A 20,924-nucleotide genomic window follows, 5' to 3' on the forward strand; every position below is an offset into this window, starting at 1 on the left:
CAGGTGGAAATGCCCAGGTAGCAGGTGGAAATTTGGTCGTGAAGCTGATAAGAGAGATCAGAGCTAGAGTATTGGGTTTGGGAATACAAAGGAGTTGGTGACATAATTCAAAGGGAACATGTAGAGGGAACATAGAGGAGGACCAAAGACCAAAGACAGAAACTGGGAAAGCATAGCATTTAAGGAAAGGAAGAGAAGAAGAATGAGACAGAGATGTCAAAGAGGGCAAAGGGAGAACCAGCAGAGAGTAATATGTGATTTGGGGCAAGATGCTTAAGTTTTCTTTGCCTCAGTTTCCTCATCTGTAAAGACAGAGGATAATAATAATGACCTTAACAAGGTTGTTGTGAGGATTCAATGAAATAATATCTAAGTACATAGAATGCTACCGGGAACATAATTAAACCCTTAAAAATATAGGGATTATACTTTTTAATTAGTTTAATTTTATAGATGAAGGAAATGAGGTTCTCAGAGGTAGAGAGTGTAGGACTGAAGTTCTTAACTATAGGCACACATCTGGGAAGTTTAAAAAAAATATATTAAATGCTTGAGTCTCATCTCAGATTTATTGAATCAGGATATGGAACATAGTTTTTTAAGTCCTTTAGATAACATTCATGTTTACTGCTATTTAATGATCACAGGTGTAGAACACAAGTTTAAATAGGTATTAACCTTAGGAGATACTCTAAAACTACCTTTCTTTTAAAAAGTCATGGATATGACCACTTCTATTCGTGATAGTATTGGAAATTCTGACCAGGTCAGTTAGGCAGGAAAAAGAAACAAAAGACATGCAAATTGGAAAGGAAGAAGTAAAGTTATCTCTGTTCCCAGATGGCATAATCTTATAGGTAGAACACCTAACAATTCCACAAAAAAAACAAAACAAACTAGCAAAACAAAAAGCTTAAGCTAATAAATACAGCAAAGTTGAAAATTAGTTGCATTTCTATATACTAGCAAAGAACAATCTTTCAAGATTCCACTTATAATAGCATCAAAAGGAATAAAGTACTTAGGAAAAAAAATAACCAAGGAGATTAAAGACCTGTACACTGAGAACTATAAAACATTACTCAAAGAAATTAGAGAAGACCTAAATAAATGGAAAGATATTCCATGTTCATGGATTGGAAAACTTAATATTGCTACTATGGTATTATTATCCAAAATAATCTATAGATTCAATGCAATCTCTATCAAAATCCCAACAGCATTTTTTTCATGAATAGAAAAACCCATCCTAAAATTTGTATGGAATCCCAAAGGATACCAAATGGCCAAAACAAGAACAAAGTTGGAGGGCTCCAAATCCTTGATTTCAAAATTTAGTAAAATGCTGTGGTAATCAAAACGGTGTGATACTGGGATAAAGACAGACATATAGAACAATGGAATAGAATAGAGAGCTCAAATATAAACCCTTGTGTCAAATGATTTTTGATAAGGGTGCCAAGACCATTCAATGGGAAAGGACCGTCTTTTCAACAAATGCTGCTGGGAAAACTGGATACCACATGCAAAAGAATGAAGTTGGGCCCTTACCTTACACTATGTATGAAAATTAACTAAAAATGGATCAAAGTCGTAAACTTAAAAAATAAAATAATGAAGCTCTTAGAAGAAAACATGGGAAACACCTCATGGCATTGCATTTGGTGGTGATTTCTTGGATGCTGAAAACACAGACAATAAAAGAAAAAATAGATAAACTGTACTTGGTCAAAATTAAAATCTTCTGTACATCAAAAGACACTATCAAGAGAGTAAAAACACAGCCCACAGAATGGGAGAAAATATTTTCAAGTCATATCTTTGATAAGGGATTAATACCCAGAATATTAAAAAAAACCCATAACTCAACACCAAAAAAACCAAACCAAACCAAAAAAACCCAGTTAAAAAATGGGGAAAGGATTTGAATAGACCATTTTTCCAAAGAAATGGCCAGTAAGCTCATGAAAAGATGTTAAACCTAAATAGTCATTAGGGAAATGGAAATCAAAACCACAATGAGATGTTGCTTAACACCCATTTAGGATGGCTGTTATTTTTAAAAAAAAGTCAAAATCTCCACAACATGATATTCACACTGTTCAGGATGCAATCCAAAATTCCTTGACCTGTGAAGAATCAGTGAAACATGACCCCTAATGTCAAAAGAAAATAATGAGATGCCAAAACCACAGTGATCTAGATATTGGAGTTAAAAACTTTATAGCAGCTTTATTAACTATGCTCAATGAGTTAAGAAAAATGCACTTGTAATAGATGAAAAGATAGGTAATCTCAGCAGAAAAATATAAAATGTAAAAAAGAATCAAATGAACATTTTAGAACTGAAAAATACAATATCTGAAATAAAAATGTCACTTAATAGCAGAATGGAGCTGACAGAGGAGCCAATGAACATGAAGCTGGATTAATAGAAATTACCCAATCTGAAGAAGAGAGAAAAAATTCAAACAAAAAAATAGAAACTCAGGGACCTGTGGGACAATTTCAAAAGGTCTAACGTGCAAATAATTAGAGTTTCTGAAGGAGTGAGGAGAGAGAATGGGGCAGAAAACATATTTGAAGAAATCATGGCAGAAAATGTCAAATTTGCTGAAAAATATTAATTCATAGATTCAAGAAGCTCAGCAAATCCAAACAAGATAAATTCAAAGAAATTCATGCCTAGGGGCATAATAATAGTGAAATTGTTGAAAAGCCAAAGATAAAAAAATCTTGAAAACAGGGAGCAATTAATCAAATGACCATGTACTTGTCACTAGAAACCATGAAGTCAAGAAGATAGTGGAATAATGAAAGTGTTGAAAGAAAAGTAAATCTCTATATCCAGTGAAAAATCCTTCAAAAGGTAAAATAAAGACATTTTCAAGTAAAGGAAAATTAAGAGAATTCTTTGCCACCACGACTGAACAACCATGACTGAACAGCAAGAAATGCTAAAGGAAGCTCTCCAAGTAGAAGTAAAAATGACACCAGAGACAAACTCATATCTTAATTAAGATAATCAGAAATGGCAAATAAAATATAAGTACCTATGTTTTCTCTTAATTTTTAAAAATACATATGATCTCTTAAAAAATATATTGTCTTGTGGAGTTTATAATGAATGTAGAGGCCATTTGTATACATGTATGTCATATGCATACATGACAACTATAACATAAATGGAAGGGGGGCCTCGTAAGTGGATCTGTACAGTTCTGTATAACATTCAGAAAACCAGGAATAGAAGGGAACTTTCTCAATCTGATAAGTATCCTGTATGAAAAGCCTACAGCTAATATTATACTTACTGGTGAAATATTGAATACTAACATCATACATAATGGTGACATATTAAATACTTTCCCACAAAGATTGAGAATAAGGTGAGTGTGCCCATTAATACCACTTTTATTCAATATGGCTCTGGATGTCCTAGCCATTTTAGCTATTGCAGTAAGACAAGGGGAAAAAAGGCATACAGATCAGAAAGGATAAAAATAAAATTGCCTCTATTAGTAGATTATGATTGTTTATGTAGAAAATAGTAAGGAATTTACAAAACAATTGCTAAAATTAATAAGTCAATAAAGTAATGCAAGATTGATGTATAAAAATCAGTTGAATTTTTATGTGCTAACAGCAAACAATAGGAAAATGAAATTAAAATGCCATTTAAACAGGATCAAAAAATAACATAGGAACAAATTTAACAGAAGACATGCAGGACTTCTACATTGTAAACTGAGCATTGCTGAGAGACATTAAGGAAGAACTAAATAAATAGATATACCATGTTCAGGGATTGGAAAATTCAATATTTTTAACATGTCAGTTCTCTTCAAATGGATCTTAGGTTCAACAGAATCTCAGTAAAAGTCCCATTAAGTTTTATTAAATCTCGACAAGCAGATTCTAATATTTATATGGAAATACAAATGACTTAAAATAGCCACAATTTTTAAAAAATAGAACAAAATTTAGAGATTCATACTCCCTGGTTTCAAAATTGCTAAAAAGCTACAATAATCAAGATAATGTGTCATTGGCTTAAGAATAGGCACATAGATCACTGGAATGGAAAAGAGTCCAGAAATAGACTCATGCATATATGGACAACTGATTTTCACCGGCGGTAGCAAGGCAGTTCAGTGGGTAAAGGAAATTCATTCATCTATTACAAAACAATGATTCTTAACTTTTACTTCACACCATATTAAGAATCAACTCAGGGGCTTCCCTCGTGGCACAGTGGTTGAGAGTCCGCCTGCCGATGCAGGGGAGAGGGGTTTGTGCCCCGGTCCGGGAAGATCCCACATGCTGCAGAGCGGCTGGGCCCGTGAGCCATGGCCGCTGAGCCTGCGCATCCAGAGCCTGTGCTCCGCAATGGGAGAGGCCACAACAGTGAGAGGCCCGCGTACCGCAAAAGAAAAAAAAAATACTACTTAAAAATGAAAAATCAAAGCACAGACTTGGAGAAAATATTTGCAGTATACATATCTGGCAATGTACTATTATCCAGAATATAATGAACTCTTACAACTTAATAAGAAGGCAACAAAACTGATTGTAAAAGGGGAAAAAGATTTGAACTTTGCAAAAGAGTATATACTAATGACCAATGAACCTGTGAAAAGACACTCAATATCTTTAGTCATAAGGAAAATGCAAATTAAAACCATGATGTGATATCACTGTATATTCACTTAATTAAAATTAAAAAGCTTTATCATAGCAAATGTCGACAAGAATATGGAGCACTTGAAATACATATGGTAGTGATGGGAATGTAAAATAAATCATGCAACCACTTTGGAAAATTGTTTTACAGTTTCTTAAAAAGTTAAACATACTCCAGAAAAATGAAGCATATGTTCACACCAAGTTTTAGCAGCTTTATTCATAAAGCTGAACATAACTTAAATGTTACGAGGTTAATTAAGATTAAGAGGAGAATGGATAAACAAAACTGGTATATCCATGCAATGGAATACTCAACAATAAAAATAAGAAATCTGCTGACACACAACATGGATGCATCTCAAAATGATATGATGAGTGAAATCAGCTAGACACAGAAAAATACGTACTATATACAACGCAAACTATGTGACAGCAATCAGAAAGTGACAACAAGCAGATCAGTGGTTGCCTAGGTTGCAATGTATGAACTGCAAAGGGGCACAGGAATTTTGGGGGATTAATGGAAATACATTATTTCTTGATTATGGTGGTGGTTTCACAGTATATATGATGGTCAAAACTCATGAAATTGTGTGCTATAAATGTATGTACTTTATGTAAATTACTCCTCTATATAAATGATAGAGAAAAAAGGTCCTTGATGCCACAAATAACGTAGGAACTCCCTATTTTGTGTTCGTTCTTCCAGAAATATGAATTTATTTTAACAGATTTGCTTTCATGGTGCTTGATACTGTTGGTTCTTTATACTTTCAGAATGTCTCTAGGGTTTCCATATGAAATTTAATCTCCATAATGGCAGGGACTCATTTTGTTTAATGCTCTATCTCCAACAGTATAAATTAGATAATTATAAATTGATGACTGCTTCAAAAAGAGAAGTACAAACTGATATGAGAACATGTAAGGGAATCTAACCTGGACTAGGTAGTTAAGGAAGGACTACCTGAGCAAGTGACTTTCAGACTGAGATCTGAAGTGTCATAGGGATTAGACAAATGAGAGGTTTGGGTCTAGATGTCAGATAGTTAGATATTTAACTTAAGAGCTCAGAGAGAGGTTTGGGCTAGAGCTATTAAATTTGGGGCATCACCCAGGGAGAATGTATTGAAAGAAAATACTAGAACCCTGAGTAACACCACGACTTTCAAGAAGAGGAAGAAAGCCAGCAGAGTGTGAGAAAGAGCTTCGAGAAATTTAGGCACATTCAAGAAAGGATACATTGCTCTGTGAAGTTGGGATCACCTAGGGGAGAGAGTATTTGAGGTTGTATTTGAGAACATTTGGCAAAGCTGTCAAACTGTCAACCATAAGGACTAAGAAGCAGCAGTTGGATGTCCCTGGTGATCTTTAGGAAAAGCAACAGATTGAGGTAATTAGAGAAGAAGGGCAGAAGCCGGGTTGTGATGAGTTGAGCAGCGAGGAAGAGGAAATGATGACCATGAGCATAGATAAGTCTTCGAAGAAGTTTCTCTGCAGATAAGATAGAAAGTCCAGTAACCCAGGAGGATGTGAGGTCAGGGGAGGGTTTTTAGTGTGAAAGTGGGATTGTCCTTTTTTCATTTTTCTTTTTTGAAATGGGAGATATTTGAACATATTTAAATATTGATGGATTGGAGCCAGTAGGGAGGTAGAGTTGAAAATTACAGAAAGAAGCTAAATTCCCAGTGAGATGGGCAACGGTACACAGGTGGTGGGACTGGTGGTGATTCAAGAAGAAAACAAAATAAAATAAAAATAAAAATTAAGAAACAACCTACATGAACAACAACAAGGGCCTCTAATAATCTGAGTATGTTATCTGTGCTTTTGTGAATGTATTTGTGTGGTAAAAATCTACTAATGAAATCGCTAAATCAAAGGGAAATATTAAGAGACTTAATACTAAATTACACTCCTTATAGCATTGAATTAATTTTCCTACCAACTGCATAGGAAAGTGCCTGTTTTCCTAAATTATTATCTCCTACCATTACCAATCTGGGCATTATCAATGACTTTAATCTTTGCCAATCTGACAAGTCAAGATGTTATTTTCATTGTTGGTTTAATTAGCATTTCTTTGATTTTTCACTATGTTGAATTTATCTGCATTTATTGACCATTTATATTTTTCTTTTTCTGTGAACAATCTGTTAATATCCTTTATGTATTTTTATTCTTACTGATTTATATGAGCTTTTTGTAAATTAATGAAGTTAGCCCTGTGTCATGTGTTATAAATTTGTGTCCTAGTTTATTGTTTACCTTTGACTATACTTATAGTATGTATGTATGTGTCTCTGTGTGTGTCTGCATATGTCTGAATGCCATATAGAAATTTAAAACTTTTGCAGTCATCTTCATCAATCTTTTCCATTATGGCTTCTGGATTTTGTCTCCAGCTTAGAAAGAGTTTTACTATTAATCATGACACCAGATTGAAACTTTCTCTCTTTCTTCTCCTTCTCTCTCTTTCTTCTCCTTCTCTCTCTCTCCCCTCTTTTTTCTTTCCCTCCCTACCCTCCCCCTTTTGAGATGATCATATATGCTTTTCCCACTTTAATCTATTAACATAATGAACTTTGTTAATAAATATCCTATTATTAACCTTACTTAGCTGTGGTCTCTAATGTTTTCTTTAAGATTTTTGCATCAGTATTTATAAGTGAGATTAATCTTTTTGTGTGTGTTATATTGACTTAACAGAAAGAATGTAAAAGCTTTCTTCTTTCTCCAGCTGGAAAAAATGTAAATACTACAATTATCAACTCCTTCAAAGTTCAAAAGAATTCACCTGTGAAACTGTTTATGGTGACTGTTTCTCCCTGTTGGTGCTGGTGGAGAAAGGAGTTACTCAAATTTTAAGCACATACTAGAGCCATTTTCTTCTCAGAGCAGTTTTAGTTTCCATTTGTCTTCTGTCCCGTCAGTGGTTGCTCTTCCATTCCCTTTTCTAATTTGTACCACCATATCTGTTATTTCCTGATACTTGATTTTTCTCTTCTCTCTTCCTTCTTCTGCTGGCTGTCCCCTCTGACCTTTCCCATTGAGCTTTTAGACCATAACTATGGTTAGTCAGCCAGTTACATTGGGTTTTGAATAATCTTCATCTTCATCTCTCCATAGCTATTTTATTATTTTCTGCTACTTAGAGTTTTCTTTCCACTGCCTGATATCTTCCTTGATTTATTAGTTTTTAACTTCAGATGTGGACACTATTCTTACCCTTTGAAGTTGCCAAAATATTAACACCCATATATTTTTAGAAGGAATTACTAGTTCTGGACTATTACTATGAGCCTCTTAATTTAGTTACATTATGTTTTAAAATATCATGATAAACATAGCAAACCAAGTTCCTCAACTTGTTTTGCCAGCCCTACACAACCTAGTGGTTCTCCACCTTCTAGGGATATCTTATGTGTATGCGTGTGTGTGTGTGCACACAGACGTGCATGTGTATGTGTTACAATATTACATAGATGTCCTGGGAAGGCCTCACTGATGAGGTGTGTTTTGAATAAAGCCTGAAAGAAGTAAGAGAATGAGCCAAATGAATATCTAGGGGAAGAGCATTTCAGACAGAAGGATAGCTGATACAAAGCCTACAGAGGGAGATTGTGCCTAATCTGATTTCGAGGAAAAACAAAGAGCCTAATGTTGTTGTTGTCATTTTAAATTTATTTATTTATTTATTTTTGGCTACATTGGGTCTTCATTGCTGCGTGCAGGCTTTCTCTAGTTGCATTGAGCAGGGGCTACTCTTTGTTGCAGTGCGTGGGCTTCTCATTGAGGTGGCTTCTCTTGTTGCAAAGCACAGGCTCTAGGTGCGCGGGCTTCAGTAGTTGTGGCTTGTGGGCTCTAGAGCGCAGGCTCAGGAGTTGTGGTGCATGGGCTTAGTTGCTCTGCGGCATGTGGGATCTTCCCAGACCAGGGCCCGAACCTGTGTCCCCTGCATTGGCAGGTGGATTCTTAACTACTGCGCCACCAGAGAAGTCCCAAGAGCCTAATGTCTTTAGAGTAGAAGGAGAGGTCGTGAGGTCAGAGAGGTGACAAGATACAGCCACTATGGAAAACAGTCTGGGGGTTCCTTAAAAAACTAAAAATAGGACTACCATATGACCCAGCAATCGCACTACTGGACATATACCCTGAGAAAACCATAATTCAAACAGACACATGTACCCCAGTGTTCATTGCAGCACTATTTACAATAACTAGGACATGGAAGCAACCTAAGTGTCCATTGACAGATGACTGGATAAAGAAGATGTGGCACATATATACAATGGAATATGACTCAGCCATTAAAAGGAATGAAGTTGGGTCATTTGAAGAGTTGTGGATGGACCTAGAGAGTGTCATACAGAGTGAAGTAAGTCGGAAAGAGAAAAACAAATATCTTATGTTAATGCATATATGTGGAATCTAGAAAAATGGTATAGATGATCTTATTTGCATAGCAGAAATAGAGACAGACGTATGAATACCAGGGGGGAAAGGGGGACTGGGAGGAATTGGGAGATTGGGATTGACACATAAACACTATTGATACTGTGTATAAAATAGACAACTAATGGAACATACTATATAGCACAAGGAACTCTGCTTAATGCACTGTGGTGACCTAAATGGGAAGGGAATCCAAAAAAGAGGGGATATATGTCTATGTATAGCTGATTCATTTTGCTGTACAGTAGAAACTAACATAAAGCAACTATACTCCAATAAAAGTTAATTTAAAAATAAGAACTCAGATCATTTAAAACCTGTGGGCCATTCGAAAAACTTTGGCTTTTACTCAAGTGAGATCAGAAGTCATTGGAGAATTTTGAGCACAGGAGTGAAGGGTCTCACATATGTTAATAGGATTTCTTTGGCCTCAGTTGAAAATACACTTAATGGAGGTAAAAGCAGAAACAGAAACCTAGGGAAAAGCGGTAGTAATCGAGACCAGAGATAATGATGGCTTAGTTTAAGACCGTAAGCAATTGAAATGGTGAGAGGTGTTTAGATTCTGGATAAATTTTGAAGATGGACAAGTAGGATTTCATGATGGATTAGATGTGGGGTTTGAGAGAAAGAGAGGCATTAACAGTTGACTCCAAGTTTTTTTGGCCTGAGCAACTAGAAGTATTCATATTTGGTATTCAATATATATTTGTGAAATTAATAAATGTTTATTTATTTTGAACATCTGATAATTCATAGATAAAAGGGTCCATCACTTTTGGCTTCAAAATAATGACTATAATGATTGTCACAGCATTTTTCTCAAAATGTCCCCCTTATTTATTTCTTCCAGTTGGTGAATCAGTTTTTCTTGGATGTTAGATAAGAGGAAGCATATTACACACCTTGCTTGCTAGTATTCTTTAAAGATAGGCAATGTATGTACAGTTATATGAGAAAGACAACTCACGTGTCAAAAGATGGGAATGAATTTTCATTGTCTTAATTTGGTTTAATATTCATAGCCATAAAACCTAGCTTGATTAGAACTTCTTGGATTTTAAGCAGTGGAAGGAAGTAAAAAGTTATCACCACATCAGTTGTACCTCAATAAAGCTATAAAATAAAAGTAATAACAAAATTAAAATGAGGCAGTAGAAAAGTGGGAAAAAAGTTATTACCACAAACATTGTGTTTATTCTTTCTGTTGTGTAAGTGTCATAGGAATTGATGCACTTGTCTTATTTTTTGGGAGGGAAGAAACAGTCTTGGAACCATGCCTTTTCCATTTAGCCTAGAGAGTTAGGACTAAGAAAAATAATACATTCTCTAACTCAGGAATGTTTAAGTCCAAAATTTCTCTGTCATTCTTGCCCAAGTTCTACAAAGATATTTTATCACTTTATCATAGAATGTCTGATAAATCAGTTAATAGAATAAAATATTGTTTCACTTTTAAAATCTCTTAAAGATTGTAATGGTATCCTGGAATACTTCTCTTAATTATTAGCATGTAGTTATGTTTATATTTTAAATATTCATTTATTAAAGGAGCAGAAGCATAAATATGAGTTTATTAATTTTTTTCAAAGAACTGTTCAGTTTAAATTAATTGACAAAAACATGGATAATAAAAATTTTTAATTCAATTATATGATTTATTTGAGTTCAGTTCAGCACACTCTCTTGAGCACATGCTATGTGTTTTGTATATATTATGACAAGCACTGTACAAGAATTGGAGTTTAAAGATAAATGAAAGCTCCTGTTTTTAAGGAGCTTATGGTCTACTATGAGAGATAGACAAGTAAAAGGATGATTTAAATAGTATGTGGAGAACTTTCACTTATAATCAGGAAGGAGCACAACACAAACAACTAGAACTGAAGAAAATATATTAAAAACTATTTTTACATATTGAGGAAAAGAGACTGTTCAAGACTATGATTACTGAGAGAAGGGAAACACATGAGGTATGATTACCCTAGCTTTTTACCTGGATGCAATTCTTTGACAGCAGGACTGAGGGGGAGCTTAAGCAAAGCAGAGTGGTCTGATTGAGTTGAGGATACAAAGATTGGAGTTCAGGGAGGCTGAGTTAGCTGAAATTTTCAGGACAATGTACTTGAGAGGAAAGAACTACACAGACAAAAACCTCCGGAAATCTTTATAGAGGTTGCTTTGAGCCTTTGGCTATATATTACTCTGTGCATACATATGGGAAAACCACTAGGCTGAGTGAAGAAAAACTGCTGAAGAGTCATAAGGTCAACAATTCTAAGAACTCACACAGGACTGGGAGACATTCATGTTCCATCCTATCAGAATAGAAAGATCTCATTAAACAGAAGAGTCCTGCCTTAATAGCAAGATTAAATTAGCCTTAGACTTAAGGCTCTTCTGGACACACTCTTTTAAAAAAAATCTTAAAAGCAAGGTTTGGACCTAATCATGTTACCTACCTGCCTGCTAAATAACAAGCATCAACATGCTTTAAGGGAAGAGATCAAAATTCAAACATTCAAGAAAATAGTGAACACAATGTCTAGTATCCAATCAAAAATCACTATACATGTGAAAAAGCCAGTTGTAACTCATAGCAAGGAGGAAATTAGGTCAATAGAAACATCTCTAGAAATCATAGAGATAATGCAATTAGCAGAGAAAGACTTTTAAAATCGTTCTTATAAATATACTCAAGACCATGAATATAATGAAGAGATAAATAAAAGATATAAAAATAATCAAAGATTCAGAAAAATCATTTGACAAGATCCAACACCCTTTCATGGTTTAAAAAAAAATTCAATACAGTAGACATAGAAGGGACCATTCTCAACCTGATAAAGGGTATCTATGAAAAACCCATGGTGAATGCTATTAATGATGAAAGAATGAAAATTCCTCACCTAAGATTGGGAAAATACAAAGATATCCACTCCTACTACTTCTATTCAACATGTTGCTAGAGATTTTAGCCTGGGCAATCAGGCAAGAAAAAGAAATAAAAGACATCTAGACTGGAAAGGAAGAAGTAAAACTATCTCTATTTGAAGATAACATGATCTTGTGTATAGAAATCCTAAGGAATCCACCAGAAAACTTTTTGAGCTAATAAACAAGTTCAGCAAGGTTGCAGGATATTAGATCAATATATACAAATTAATTATATTTCTATATACTAACAATGAACAATTTGTAAGTTAAAGAACATTCAATTTACAATCAAAAAGAGTAAAATACTTAGGAATACATTTAACAAAAGTTCAAGACTACAAAAAACATTGTTGAAGGAAATTAAAGAAGACCTAAATAAATGGAAAGTCATCCCAAGTTGATGGATTGGAAGATCTAATATTGTTAAGATGGCAATACTCCCAAATGTGATCTACAGATTCAATACAACCCCTATCAAATATTCTAGCTGGCTTTTTGCAATCTGACCCTAAAATTCATAGAAATGCAAAGGACCAATAATAGCCAAAACAAACTTGAAAAAGAACAGAGTTGGAAGACTCACACTTTCTGATTTCAAACTTAGAACAAAGCTGCTGTCATGAAGACAGTGAGGTGCTGGTATGAGTATGGGCATATAGATCAAGGGGATATAATTGAGAATCCAAAAGTAAACCCATACATTTATGGTCAATTGATTTTTACACGTATGCCAAGACAATTCATTTGCAAAAGAATAGTCTTTTTAAATAAAGGTGCTAGGATAACTGGATATCCCCCTGCAAAAGAATGAATGTGGACATCTACCTCATACTGTACACCAAAATTAAAACAGATCACAGACCTAAATGTAAGAGCTAAAAATATAAAACTCTTAGAATAAAACACAGTTGTAAATCTTCATAACTTAGGATTAGGAAATGGTTTTCTAGGTATTCACAAGCAACAAAAGAATAGATAAATTGGACTTCATCAAAATTAAAACTTGAGTTTCAAAGGACACTATTAAAAAAGTGAAAAGACAACCCACAGAATTGTAGAAAATATTGGCAAATCATGTATCTAATAAGGGACTAGCATCCAGAATATATAAAGAACTCTTACAACTAAACAATAAAAAGAAAAATAACCCAGTTTTTTTAATGGGCAAAGTATTTAAAAAGGCATTTATCCAAAAAAGGCATACAAATGGCCACACATGAAAGACGTTCAAAATAATTAGGAAAATGCAAATTAAAACCACAATGAGATGCCACTAGCCTGGCTATAATAAAGGAGTAGATAAGAGTGTTGGATAGGCTGTGGAGAAATTGGAAACCTCATCCATTGCTGGTAGAAATGTACAATTATACAACTACTTTGGAAAACAGTTTGACAGTTTCTCAAAATGTTACACCTAGAGTTACCCTATGACCCACAATTCCACTCCCTGGTATTTCAAGATAATTGAAACCATATGTCTACATAAGAACTTGTACCTGAATGTTCATAGCAGCATTGTTCATGGTAACCAAAAAATGAGTAGAGTTTTCTAATTTCATTGGGAAGCTTGTTTTACTTAGTAATATGACACTATTTTGAATTCTCTTTCAGCAGTCTAACCCTCAACTAACTTGTTCTTTTGTATCCAGTTGTTGCTTAAATAATCCTGGTCAGTTTATTAAGAAACAGTTCCTACACGGCCAAGGGAAGCTGTTGGGACTTAAAATTGACCATATACTGCTTAAATTTTTACTACACAAGAAAAAGTTAATCATTCCTGACATACATAAGGCCAAACTTAAAATAGTTAAAATATGTTTTTTGGTTTTTGTCTATTTGTTTCTAGAAATGAAGTCAGTGGAACGTGATAGTGGCCAGTTAAATGAACTTCAAAAACAAAAGAGTGAATTGATACAAGAATTATTTACTTTGCAGAGAAAGCTTAAAGGTATTACCTTTATGAATTAGTTTATTTTGCTGATGAATATTGTTATATATCTACTATAGGGTAGTATTATTCTTTCAAAATGTATTCACCTATTGGGATATAGTGCTGCTATTGATGTAAAAAAGGAATAGGTAAAGCACTGAACTGATCAGTGTTAGATCTGGTATTTTTAATGTCACAAATTTTGTTAAGATCTTTTTTGTGTGTGCCTTTAATTGCTACATTAAAGTAGAAAAATAAAAATCACTAGTACATATATTTTACATGAAGCACCAAAATTGAGTATTGTTCTTATGAATGAATAAAAATAACCTTTATGTTTAATTTTTTTTTTTTTTTTTTTGCGATACGCGGGCCTCTCACTATTGTGGCCTCTCCCGTTGCGGGGCACAGGCTCCGGACGCGCAGGCTCAGTGGCCATGGCTCACGGGCCCAGCCGCTCCACGGCATGTGGGATTTTCCTGGATCGGGGCACAAACCCGTGTCCTCTGCATTGGCAGACGGACTCTCAACCGCTGCGCCACCAGGGAAGCCCTATGTTTAATTTTTTAAAGATTGTAAGAATTTTCGTAATTGTTTAGGTTTTGAAGATAAAAATAAAGAAGCTGTTTGTACTACCAAGTACCTAGAGGCAGAAAAAATAAAAATCAGTGAAAAGCCTCAAAATGATGCTGAATGCTTAAGGTAAGAATCGCCTATTATACTTTGGTATAAAATCTGATAATTTTCCAAGTTGTCAAGTAGATTTCAGCATAAAACTAAATGCACAGTTGTTTTTTTTTTAAAGTTCGTTTAAGAAATTATTTCCTTCTATGTGTATTCTGAAACATACTAATAAGCAAACACTTTACTGGCTAGAAAGTGCTACACATAAGTTTCACGATGTATCAGGTTGATAAGGTTGAAATCAATTTTATCTTTTCATATACCTCATGGTCTCAGAGTTATTCATATCCTAACAGATTAAGATATAGTATTGTTTCCACAACTCTCTTTTTTATTATCCCTAACTTTCTGGAGTGAAATGATTGAAATTATTTTTTGTCCTTCTAGATTACAGGGGAAAAAAACACAGTCTACTATTTTACTTGAAATCTGTCACTCTGGTTTTGGGCCTAAAGATTGAAAATGTATTTTCTGTATGGAATATTTAGATTTTTAAAATGCATTTGGATAATGAAAGAATGGCTGAGATTTGAAATGACATAATTATATACCAAAGGAGGACCCCCCCAGTTTATTAATTTCACTGTTATTTATTAATAATTCAGTGTTATATTTGCTGGCTTAATTTTAAAGAACTTCCTATACTTTCTACATTTAATGTAAGGAACAGAAACCTCATTACCAAATCCACGAAGAGGCAAATGAAGACTTCTTTCACATAAAACATATAGGAAATAAGTCCACTAGAGCTGAACAAATGCTTCATAGTAGCAGTGTATTGCCTTAGGCCATAATTTTAGTAGATTGTGAGAAAATATCTGCAATTTAATTTAATGTTAAGTTTTATAAGCATGAAATATCAATCTCTTGGGTGATATGTTTGATGCAGAATGAGTGTCTGTAATAACAGTCTGCTCATTGATTTTTTTACACTTTAAAAAATGGTAATGCCCACTGGTATCATGATAGTTAGTAGTAAAGGGGCTTCCAATTTGAACTCCAGTTTTGTTTATCACTCAGTCATAAAAATTTGCCCTGGATTAAAATTAAGCACACAAAGTTTGTTAGAGAGAGCTTTTCCTTCACAGATGGTGACAAAGGAAATTTGGATAGAAAGAAACATCAGTCAATATACCTAGTCCGTTCTTTGCATTTTAGCAGTTATTGAATGAAATGCCAATATTTATCAATTCCCACTTTAAATTCTTTAATATGTGTAGCTTAGTTTCCCTTCTGGTATGTTCCATAAAAGTTATTTCAAGTGTGAAGAGCAGAGTCAAAATACTAAGTGTAAAGATTTTAGAAAAGAGGGCCATCAGTCTTATAATGAGCGCAATAACAAGGAGCTGATGATGGCAAGAAATGATATGACATTTACCGAACATCATTAAGGCCAAAATTAAGTTGGTTTTATCCCTAAATTTTGGAATAGAATAATCTTTTTCGTCTGTGTGTTCAAATGAATACTGAATTCTATAGTAATTGCCTTTATCTTAAATTTTCAGGTTTAACTACTCTTGGTATAGATGCTATTTTTATAGCAGGGTTTCTCAGCCTTGGCACTGTTGAGATTTGGGGTCAGGATATTCTTTGTTGTGGGAGAGCTGTCCTATGCAGTGTAAGATGTTTATTAGCATTCCTGGCCTCTACCAACTGCTGTCCTATGCAGGGTAAGATGCTTATTAGCATTCCTGGCCTCTACCAACTAGATGCCAGTAGCGCCACCCACCCCAGTTGTGACAAACCAAAAATGACTCCAGATATTGCTCAATGTCCCCTGGACAGAGACGGGTGGGCAAAATTGTCCCCAGTTCAGAACCAGTTTTATTTTAAAGTTATTATAATTGTACTTCTACTTTTATTAAACTTTAACCAGTAAGAAAGCAATTACTGGTTACAAAAAGTTACAAAAAATTAATTACAAAAAATTAATACTTCATCTCTAGGAACTTATTGTTTCTGCTTTTTGCAATTAGAAAATTTTGATGCATATTTTATTCTGTCTATATTATTGAAATTCTTTTGTAATGATTATGTTTTTATAAAGTTAATCTGCCATGTCCAGGTTGCTTGTTGGACTCTAACTTAATGCCATCCATTAATGGAGAGAACTAGTACTTTATTTATTTTTTTTAACACCTTTATTCGAGTATAATTGCTTTACAATGGTGTGTTAGTTTCTGCTGTATAACAAAGTGAATCAGCTATACGTACACATATATCCCCATATCTCCTCCCTGTTGCGTCTCCCTCCCACACTCTCTATCCCACTCCTCTAGGTGGTCACAAAGCACCGAGCTGATCTCCCTGTGCTATGTGGCTGCTTCCCACTAGCTATCTATTTTACATTTGAGGACCAGTACTTTATATTCACAACAGTTTAATGATCTCTGCTTTAAGTAATCTTCCCCTGTTTATAAATTACAAGATGTTTGTTTATTTAAAAGATTCTAATGTGAAGAGTGTGGGCTCATTAATTAACACATGTTAAAGCAACTAACTTATAGAATATTGCTATGATGAATACCTAAACCAGAGGCTGTGTTCATTTCTAAGAAGCGTCCCTGAGGGTTGTATAACAGACCAAGCTAGTTTTCTCGCATAGCCCAGGGAGGACAGAAATCTCAGGTCTCGAGAGGCAGTAAGCGTAGAGGTTAAGATTACAAACACCTTTGAATCCCAGCTCTGCTATTTACTGGGCTAGTGACCTTGGACAAGCAATTTAACTTGTCTGTGCCTCATTCTCTACATCTATAAAATGAGGTTCATAATGGCCCTACCTCACAGGGCCAAAAACTAAATGTCTTTATATATATAAAACCCTTACAACAGTGCTTGGTACGCAGTAAATGCTCTATAATTATTAGACATAATTATAATTGTATAATTACTTAGGATTTCATTTTTATTTCATACTATCCATGTGAATTTCGTGCCTTTCAGGCTTCTTTCTCATTTTTTTCTCCTGCCTGTCCTTTAAGTGCAGAGGCTCCCTAAAGGTTAGTCATTGATTGTTTTCTTACTTTGTACTCTCCATGGGCTATCTCATCTGGTCTAAAGTTTTAGTTATCATCCGTAGATAATTTCCAAATCTTTGTCACTAATCCCTCCTTCCTAAGCTCCAGTTCTGAATTCCCAAGAATTTAATATAAACACAGAAATAGATCTGAAGTGATGCTGCCCTGATTAAACAAACAAAAACATAATCTGTGCTATCTTCCTGCATTTCTATCACATACTCTATTCTGCTAGCACATCAGAATACTATTTGTGGAATTCCAAATATGCCACAGGACTTCACACCTCTGTATCTTTCTCTTTTTTCTCTATTAGTTAAAAATCTGATTTAGTCTTCAAGGCCTAGCTCACATGTCATTTTTCCTGAGTAAACCCAAAATGTAGCAGGCATGTTTGATGTGTTCAGAAATCTCATCATTCTCACCCTACCCCCGTCCATCACCAAGTTTTGTTGCTTTTACCTCCAAAATATTTCTTGCATCCTTCCACTTCTCTCTCCATGGCCACCATCCTAGTTCTAGCCACTCCTCTCTCTCACCTGGATCACAGTAACAATCTCTCTCTGCTTTCCCGTCATCCACTCTTGCAACCTTCATTGCATTATAAATTGAATTGTTGTCAGCCCCCTTATTAAAATCATCAATGGCTTCATAATGAACATAATAAAACCTAATGTCCATGACTCATCACAATATGGTATATGACCACCTCCCTGATGTTATTTTCAACCGTGGTCCCCTTCTCACTCTGCTCCCTCAAGCACTCCGAGCTTTCTTCCACCTAAGACCTTTATCTGTGCCTTTCTTTCTCCTCAAGTTATCTGTTTGCCCCTTGCCTGCTTGTCTCCTACCTGGTGGGACATGCCCTATCCTTTAGATCTCAGTTGAAGTATTTCCTCAGAGAAGGATCCCTGTGATCTAAATTTTATAACCGGTTGTTTTTCCTAAAAACACACTGTATTTTTTCCTTGATAGCGCAGATTCCATTTTGTAATTACATATTAACGTGCTTTATTTTATTTATGTCTGTCTCATCATGTGCTCAGTAAGGGGAAAGATCTTGTCTACTTTGTTTACCATTGTATACTCATGGTCTAACACCTTGGTACAGAGGTTGGCATATAGTAGGTATTGAATAAATAAATGAAGGAATAAATGATCGTAATAAATTATGAAAGCGTTCCTCTACTGTTCCTTTCTCTGTGTTCATAGAGGATATGTTTATAATTCTGTTATATCATTGATCATATTCTATGATATTTATGTGTATCAATCTCTCCCACTTAACTGGGAACTCCCTCTACTACTTCTTCATTTTTCTATCAGTGTCTGCATCTAACATAGTCCAGGGTACTTAGTGTTTAATAAATATTTGTTCCAGTGGTTGAGTCTACATATTTTATTTTTACTACAAAGAAGATAAAAGTTCCTCATCTATTTTCAGTGCTATATGCAAAGACATGGTGTATATTAACCCCTGAGATAGCCCCATGGAATTCTTCTTTCCACCCCTGGTTTTTTTCTTCCATGAAGAAAAAGCTTTACTGGTTTAACCCTCCTTGTTGTCCCCCTCCAGAACTCCTTCTTTCTTATTCTAAGGTGGAGAGGAGTGATTCAGTCTGATTGGTGAGTTGGGAAGGATAAAGCGAAGCCCAGCTTTCGTTCCCTTACCTCTCTGGCGTATGGCCGGCCTCAGAGTGCGTGTTCCACTCTGCTCCTCTATCCCTTAAGTTTTACAGTGATAGGACTCCATGAAAGAAAGCTTGTGGCATCCAATTCTGTCTCTAGTGGTGTGAGTTACGTTAGTCTAATTCTGGGGTTCAGTATTAGTAAATCCTTTGCATGCAGATATAAGCCCCATTCTCCAGTCACTGCTATATTAGTAGCAAACTTGACATCTTGACCTTCCTTCTGCCTTCCTTATTTCTCAGATGGGCAGAATTCAGGTAGGCAAGAATAGCATTATATACTGGACCACTTCAAACTCCCAACACCTATTATTTTTTATTATTACTCAACACCAGGGTCACCAAAAGACAGTTCTTCATGATGAGTTTTTATTTACTGCAATAGTAACATACCAGACAACTTGAAACATTTCAGGCATTTTTTTTACCTACAACACTTCTTCTTAGAATGGTTTTACACTTTTTATAACCAATGTTTATGCTTGTTTAATACAGCAGGATTTTCTAAAATCCCATGCTGTTGACAATACCTCATATATGTGAAGTTCATTGTCTTCTGAACTTGTAGGAATTTAATAGTGAATAAAAATTCTGAAGGAATGCTCAAGTTGGAAAGATAGAACAAGTTATTAATTTGGAGCATTAGATGTTTACACAAGCATAAAATCCCTTGTAATAAATATTTTTAAAGAGTAAGTGGAAGGTTAAATGGAGAGTTACAATATACTGTAGATGCTGCTATGCAATGTATGTAAGGCTTCATTTTAATATATTTATCTTTTCAAATACAGTGATAGGGATCTTTCTTCCCACCATACCATCAATACTTGCCCTGTCCCCTTTCAGTTCAAATGGACTACAGGTTTGGTAAGAGCTCTCAAGCCCATCAGAATTGGATGGTGACCACTTCCCCTTTTAGTTAGCTAACGATAAGGATGAAAGACGACTGAAATTAAGGATGGCATTTAGAATAAATTATAGGAAGTATCTCACTATTCAGCATATAATCAAGCTGTAGAATTTAGATCTGTACCTAAAGAAAAGATTACTGTTGCTAGCTTTAAAAGAGGCTAGATGCTAATGGTATGAATATTAATGTATTTGCAGCTAGGCCAAAGCTATATAATGGTAAGCAGATCTCATGCTTCAGTGCATAGACTGATTGCCTACAGGAGTCAAGAAGAACTTCCTTCACCTACTGCACAATAACTAAGGGCAGTGTGCATTGGTTATTGTCACCTTTCTCCAAATCATCAGATATTGATGAGGATGGGCCAACATTGCTAGTTAGTTTAGCAAAATGTATGTGCCATGTATTTTTATGATATCCTGCACGATTTCATTTTTTTGTTACCTCTAAGTGCCATAGAAAAGCCTTAACTAAAAGAATACTCTTTTTAGCTGTAGAAATGTAAACAAGTACTATTTAATTAGAAAGAAGGACAATTTTCACCCGAAGTCCTACTACACAAACTCAATGCTATTAAAATTTAGGTATACTTTGTCTAGGTCTTTTGCTTCTATGTG

The 20,924-nt window shown here is 34.8% G+C and overlaps 1 protein-coding gene across 1 annotated transcript in view; it reads left to right on the forward strand.

Annotated features, from left to right (window-relative positions):
• CCDC172 (coiled-coil domain containing 172) overlaps positions 1-20,924 on the forward strand; it is a gene marked incomplete at both ends in the record, with an annotated part of 47,307 nt that overhangs the window by 17,913 nt on the left and 8,470 nt on the right. Inside the window, 2 exons of the mRNA XM_079713677.1 lie at positions 13,925-14,026; positions 14,608-14,710. Coding sequence (XP_079569803.1) covers positions 13,925-14,026; positions 14,608-14,710 — 205 coding nt within the window. The remainder of the gene's footprint in view (positions 1-13,924; positions 14,027-14,607; positions 14,711-20,924) is intronic.

This window comes from Hyperoodon ampullatus, assembly GCF_949752795.1.
Source record: "Hyperoodon ampullatus genome assembly, chromosome: 1".
Lineage (NCBI taxonomy): Eukaryota > Metazoa > Chordata > Mammalia > Artiodactyla > Ziphiidae > Hyperoodon > Hyperoodon ampullatus.